At 47.3% G+C, this 7486-nt stretch overlaps 1 protein-coding gene across 1 annotated transcript in view; it reads right to left on the bottom strand.

Moving 5' to 3' along the window:
• Window positions 1-248: 248 nt before the first annotated feature.
• coro2ab (coronin 2Ab) overlaps window positions 249-7486 on the bottom strand; it is a 23136-nt gene continuing 15898 nt past the window's right edge. Inside the window, 3 exon segments of the mRNA XM_063186856.1 lie at window positions 249-874; window positions 5433-5537; window positions 6508-7070. Coding sequence (XP_063042926.1) covers window positions 263-874; window positions 5433-5537; window positions 6508-7070 — 1280 coding nt within the window. The 3' untranslated portion in view covers window positions 249-262.

Raw genomic sequence — 7486 nt, 5'->3', positions numbered from 1 at the left:
CAATTACATTGTTAGAGATTAATTTCAACTGCAGTTTTTTCTCCCAAATAATTACTTTGTTATTATATTTGAAATGGAAGCTGTACATTGCTATTACCTAGAAACTGCAGAGTAATTGCATGGGGCTCTGGCAAACCCCCTCCCACACACACACACACACACACACACACACACACACACACACACACACACACACACACACACACACACACACACACACACACACACACACACACACACACCTTCAACATCTCATAATCTGTCAGCAGGATGTTCGTGGGCTGTTCAGGGGGCTTCTGACTATCTGCACTGGAGTAGCCGCCACAACCACAGTATCTTGCTCCAGAAACTGTACCCGCTGGGTGGGGAAGTACACTCCTGGAGTGTGAGCCTGTGGCAGTGCGTTCTGGACGGGTGGTGTCATTGTTGTGTTGTGTTGCACTATGGGGTGAGTTGCGTAAGGTGTAGTGGGTGCAAGCGGCTGAGCGGTGTGTGTGTTGGCATTCTGCGCCATACGTGTGTGTGTGAGCTGAGGGTGGTGTGTGTTTTGTGACGTCGCGTGAGCCTGCACGGGCTGTGTGAGCTGTGTGTGTTGCTGCTGCTGCTGCTGAGTGGGCGGTGTTGCGTTGTGTTGTGGTGGTGCTACCATGGGGTGTGTGGTGTAAGGCGTGTGTGTGAGTGGAGGGCGTGTGTAAGGTGTGTGTGTGGGGGGAGGGTGTGTGTTAAGCGTTGCGAGTGCGTGGTCGAGGTGTGTGTGTGTGCTGCGGAGATGAGTGATGTCTTGTTCCAGTTGGCTGATGAGCATGTCCCTTCTGTGGAGCTCCTGGCGAAGAGACTTCAGCTCCTCACACTGGCGGTAGAACTCAAACAGCAGCTGCACACACACACACACACACACACACACACACACACACACACACACACACACACACACACACACACACACACACACACACACACACACCATTGTTTATGCATGAGCAATACATGAATATGTGTGATGAACAGTGTTGGGTATCGTTACTTTTGAAAGTAGTTAGTTACGTTACTGCGTTAGTGTCAAATTAAAGTAGTTAATTACGTTTCTACGTTACCCATTAATAAAACGCGTTAGAGTACTGGTGCGTTACCAACAATTAAAACTCGTTTGAGATGCGTCTCCGCCTGCAGCAGCCTCCTGCAGCAGCCTCTTTTAGATGCAGAGAAAGTTAGCCTACTGTTTATGAATTACAATCACTGTAGCCTAACTGTAGGATGATGACAGGACATATTCAGCATATTGCACATTTTATTTAATATTGGGCATTTGATAACACAAGCATTCCCTAAACAAGACCGCTACGTGAATTTAAGATTACAGCATTTTTCGGACCATAAGGCGCATTTACGTAAAATCATAAAACATTGTCAAAAACTGCCAGAGCGTCTTATAAGCCAGTGTGTCCAATGTGTGAAAAAAAAATCATGGCCGTGACACTCATAGATCTCTGTCGATATTTTAGAACGACTTCGGGTGAAAACGGGACTGCACGTTATGAAAAAATACTTGTGGGTATACCAGTAATCAAGAGCGTCGCGGGGTACAGGTTACTGTATGCAAGCGTTACAATGGCACCTGTTTAGAGGATGATGGTCTCTCTCTCCCTCTCTCTCTTGTGCGCGCATTGCTAGCTGTTGCATATTATTTACTCAATGCAGAGTTGTGATGCCATACGCGCTCTCGTTGACATGGTTGTGTGCATGGTTTAATGCATTCGCAAGACTTTATTGCAGTAACACATGTGAGAAGCGTGGAAGGGCCGTTGACTTCCTTGGAGTGTCCTTGACTGAAACAAGTTGCAAGACTCCACACTTCAAAATCCTTTGCGATCGGCACTACAGCGATTCTTATCAGAAGGCTACTTGTGCCTATGCATAGCCCCTATAGTTAGCCTAAATGACAAACATTAGCGAACATTGAAAAAAACAAGGCCGACAGGCGGACAACAGATGCGTCCCTCTATGCCAGTTCCAACTATGCCATTTTTCCCCCCAAACGCCCCCCCTGGCTTCCTCCTAACCTGTCAACGCCCCCCTAAGGATGTACTTTTTGTTTATTGGTCATATTGCCCATGGAAACTGCAAATAATATGGCAGGCAACAAAATGGCGAGACATGGCTTTATTTTTTGCAGTTTAGGCTATAATAAGCTTATCATTCTTGGATTTGGAAAAGAACCATATGATTTCAAGTGTCACATAGATCAAGTAGGCTACATTACAAATTACTAGACATTTATTAGTATCAACCTTTAGTATCACGCCATTTCAGCATCATGTGCATGTGGGAAAGAATGTAAACATCGACAAATAATAAATAAATAAAACCATTTGGGTCAATCATGCGCTTATGGGTTCACCCTTTAGGTGATATGCGCTTATTTTTCAATATCAGCTTCACCGTCAAGGCACAAAGCAGTGAGCTTCCGTGCCAGAGTTAACCAAATTCACACGACTGCAAAGCAATTACGAAAGACGCGTTCTCTCCCGTGCTCTCTCTGAGCGCAACGGAAAGCACCTGTGGGGTAGCCCGCCAACGAAAGAACCTCCCTTTGTAGCCTACGAGTAACACACCGTGTGTCAAATGGCCCAGCTGTCTAGCACCATGTTTCAGAGCGCAGCGCACACTGACTAGGCTACTCACTGAAAAGGCAGAAGTAAACTCGCTGGGAATATTGAAAGGCAGCCTCCCTTTTTCGTAGGCTACACACAGACGCCTGAACCCGATTTTGTGGACTGGACAAAAGCGGAGGAAATGTGAAATGTTATGAAAGAAAAAAAAAGTCCACGTTTAGAGGCGCTGCGGGCTGTCAACTAATTACAGTTCCATGTCGTGGAGCGTTATGCAATGCAAACGCCCTCGATCCAAGCAGAAAGGAAAATGTGAATGTTATGAAAGGAGAAAAGCTAACCAAATGTTACAGGTCCCCGTTTAGAGGAAGAGCTGTATGCGCTGCGGGTCGCCTGTCAACTAATTACGGTTCCATGTCGTGGAGCGTTATGCAATGCAAACGCCCCTCTATCCGAGCACAAACATCTGTGTGAAATACTGCCTGCCGACTTCTAAATCGTCATTTCCGCGAGTCTCTGACGAACCAAAATAAAGTTGCCTCCCATTGTCCAAACGCAAAACAATGCCGAAAATTGAATGCCCCTCAATCTCACAATGCAATCAGTCTTGCCGGTTTGGTAACATATCATATGGCCTACGTTTTGGCTTGCACGCATTCGCTCCGGTCCAAAATGCCTACTCTGCCGCCTTGTGGCCGTTTTGGCTTGCACGCATTCGCTCCGGTCCAAAATGCCAACTCTGCCGCCTTGTGGCCACAGGAAGGAACAATTGAAGGAATGCGTTTCAAGGAATGCGTTTCAGACGGACGGACGGACGGACGGACAGACAGACCCTCTTATAGAGATGCTGGGACGCATCTAAAAATCAGACAACGACCGTAGGGCAGCAAGCTTATGCAAGCGACAGGGATTGGAGAAGTTCTCCGAAAATGCATCATCAGAGAAAGATGTTTGCTACTGTGCGACAGCCTCTATTTTCATGACTGCCTAAACTTCTTCGTCATGGATAAATAGGCAACAATATTTTGTCTAGCCAGGATTGCACTGAAAAGTAGGCTACTGCTGTTAAAAAAGTAACGGTGGCTGTGCCGCACCGACGCTGTGCCTGTGTGTAGTACCCAGGAACAACCTCTTTCATGGGCCCGCCAAGAACATTTTCCATGGAAAATTTTCCATAGGAGGGCCCCGGTGGGCTGGGCCCTAAGAATGAGTCAGGGTTTCCCCCCCCTGTTCCACGCCACTGGTGTGTGGGAGGGAGGGGAGGAGGGAGAGAGGCGGAGCAGCGGAGAGAAGAGGGTCGCATCGAAGCAGCAGCGATTCTTTTTCAATGTTCTATGATTCTGTTACTGGATAGCTTACATATTAAATGTGCTTAAACATTTGTTTTCTTTGAAAAAACATGCGTAAATTCAGTGACAGCTATTCATGTCATAGCCCATTTGCTCATAGCTCATTTGAAACTGCTCAAACTCACCTTTGTGTTATTCGGCAACGTTTGATATTGCGTGTCAGTATTCGGCCACAAATGTTAATTTTTGTGCATTCTTAACAACAAAAGCAACAGTAAGAAACATAACAAGAAAACAAACTTTGATACAAATTACTTATAAAGTGCGTCCTATGATGCAGTGCGCCTTGTGTGTGAAAAAAGTAACATTCCTTGGTGGTGCGTCTTTTAACCCAGTGCGTTTGGGACTTTTGGTCCCGCACCAAAATCCTCTCACCTTCACCAAAACGCTGTGGGCAATACTGTGCTCGTCTATGACCAGCGTTCCCTATAGTGAGACAACCGTTTTGATGTCAGCATCTCCTCCACCTCAAATAGCGTGACTAGGAAGCAATTGCTTTACCAGCATGCTTAATATACATGGCGTGCATTTGTATGCTTTGTGTGGACTTGATATTAAGCGTTAATTAGATATAGCCTATCTCTGACCCCCTTCCGTTGTATGTGGACCGCTTTTTGAAACATCACACTTGATGCCCCTCCCCCGGCTCCGTGTGCCCCCTCTCTCTCTGCTTCTCATCATCCTCCCTACTTCCTAGTTCTTCTTATATCAAGCGGCACTGCAGGTGACAGTGCTCTGTAATCAAGGTGCTGTCGTTGGGCTGCCTGCCGTCCGCGGAAAGCATCACTTCCGCTCGCAAGAATACGCGCCTCTTACCTTTTTTCCTTTCTTTCCCAGTCGGGGTGCAAACATACGTAGCCTACACACACAGGTGCGCCCGCACACACTCACACATAGCCTACACACACAGGCAAACCGGTCAACAGGGCACATACGCATCGTCTACAACGCCGTGTCTCGGACACATAGGCTATCCATACACAAGCAGCCGCATATCTGTCTAAATGCAGAAAAGCCGACTCTTTCTTATCTAGGGATATTCTTAAAGTAACGCAGTAACGAGTCCTTATTTTGGAAAGTAACTAGTTACTGATTACTGAATTCGCAAAACTAACGCCTAGCTTACTCGTTACTGGAAAAAACGCATGAAAGTACTCTAACCCCCAACACTGGTGATGAATAGTTTTAACTATGAAGACAATGCTATCGCAAAAACTTCACCTCATCGTCTATGCTAGGTGGTGTGTGTGTGTGTGCGTGCGTGCGTGTGTGTGTGTGCGTGCGTGCGTGCATGCGTGCGTGTGTGTGTGTGTAGGTGTGTGTGCGTGCGTGCATGCGTACATTTGCGCGCACGTGTGTGTGTGTGTGTGTGTGTGTGCGCGTGCGTGCGTCTGTGTGTGCCTGTGTGTACAGTATGCCTGTGTGTGCGCTCGCATGCGTGCGTGCCTGCGCGCATGTGTGTGTGCGTGCGTACCTCATCATCAGTCCTAGGCGGTGTGTAGACGGGGGACTCGCACCAGACCAGTGGAGAGGGAGGGGGAGGAGGAGGAGGCAACGCTACAGTAGGACCTGCTCTACCCTACAAAGACAACAGACATTATTGAACACATCATTTATATATCTGTTTTATATACTGCCCTACAAAGCAAAAAGTCAGTAACTGCGCAGAGCTCAAAACTGAGTCAGTTGACTTTAAAATGATGCTGCAATCCAGTATCAGTCGTTTTTGGGATATTACTGAAATGTGACAGTTTTGTTACTTCATATTACCACCCTTTTTCCAAATCAATAATTTTATTTATCTGTAGACTTTGATATATATGGCATTGTAGTTATAGTCAGTCATTTTAAACGGAAATGCAGTTACTGCCTTTTTGCTTTGTAGGGCAGTATACTGTACTGTATATCACTACATACACTCAATGGCCACTTTGTTAGGTAGCCTACACCTCTCTAGTGCTGCGTTGGACCCCCAGACCCCCAGTTGGACTGCCTCCAGAACTGTTTTAACTGCCTGCAACAATACTCGGGTAGGCTGTGGCATTCCAACAAAGATCAACTGTGTACTAAGGGGCCCTTGTGATGAGAAAATATCCCTATGCCATTATACAACCAGTCTGAACTGTTCATACAAGGCTGCGTGGATACATGTTTTCATGTTGTTGACGCCAAATTCTGACCATTCCACCTGAGTGTTGCAGCAGAAATCAAGATTCATCAGACTAGGCAACATTTTTCCAATGGGCGCCAATGTCCAACTTCTGATGAGCCTCTGGTGGTGCCCAGTGTGGTGTTCTACTGCTGTGGCCCGTGAAATTACAGTTTGTAAAACATTTGAACTATGTTACCTGCAACATCTGTCACATTCTTGGTGCTTATAGACATATAATCCTCTGTAAAACCAAACCACACAAAAACTTACATCCTTTGTATGGAATCCTTTGTATACTAGATGCGCTGTATGAATGCATATTAGGCTTCACATTGAGGCCTCACTTTCTATATATATGTAGTTACTGCTCTATACCACAAGAGGGCAGTGTGTTCACCTGTGCAGTGGCTGGCATCCCCATCGCCGGCATCCCTCCACAGGGTGTGTGTGGCCTGGGCAGGGCATGGTGGCTGCTGCTACTGCTGCTCACATTGAAGCCATTCACTCCTGCAGGTGGGGTTTGCATGAGCGCCGTGCGTGTGTGTCCAGTCGTTGTAGCGCCTGAGTGCATGACCGCTGTCTGTGCTGGCTGCACCCCAGGCATGGGTGTGTGTGCGAGGTGTGTATTGGGCACCGCGGCTAACATCTGCCCGCCGATGAGCGTGTGTGTGTTGACTGCGTGTGTTGTGTGTGGGGCGCCCCAGTCAAGAGTGTGTGTTGGCTGGATGGCGGTTGTCTGCTGCATCATGTTTAGGGTGTGTGTGCCATCTTCCTGCCAGTCAGACAGATCGCTGATGTCATAAAGGTAAGGGGATGATGCGTTGTGATTGGCTGGCGGGTCAGGGAAGTGGACTCCCATTGGCTGGAAGTGGGGGAGGGGGAGGGGTGAGGGCGCGGCGTCTGGTGCTGGGTAGGGGTTCTGGATCTCTGTGCCTGGCCGCAGGGACATCAGCAAGGGGCCTGTAAAGAAACATGCATGCACAGACACATACGCACGCACGCACGCACGCACACACACACACACACAGACACACAGACAAAAGCACATAGAGTACTATAGAGATGGACACATTCACTCATATGCACACACGCGCGCAAACACACGTACACACGTACACACACAAACACACACACATAGACAAAAGCACATATAGAGGTAGACACATTCACTCTTATGCACACACGCGTGCAAACACACACACATACACATAGGCCTACACAAACACGCACACACATCACACACAGCATCAGAGCGTATAATATTGCAGCAAGACAAGTTGAAGATAAAAGCAAGAGATGGATAGCAACAGGAAGAGAGATAGGGGCAATGAGCACCACCAACCTCAAATAAGAAATATATAGAGAGAGAAGTAGAG

The sequence above is a fragment of the Engraulis encrasicolus genome, chromosome 21 (assembly GCF_034702125.1).
Source record: "Engraulis encrasicolus isolate BLACKSEA-1 chromosome 21, IST_EnEncr_1.0, whole genome shotgun sequence".
Taxonomy (NCBI): domain Eukaryota; kingdom Metazoa; phylum Chordata; class Actinopteri; order Clupeiformes; family Engraulidae; genus Engraulis; species Engraulis encrasicolus.
Note: the sequence above shows the minus strand (reverse complement) of the source record. Positions and strands in the feature narration are given on the sequence as shown.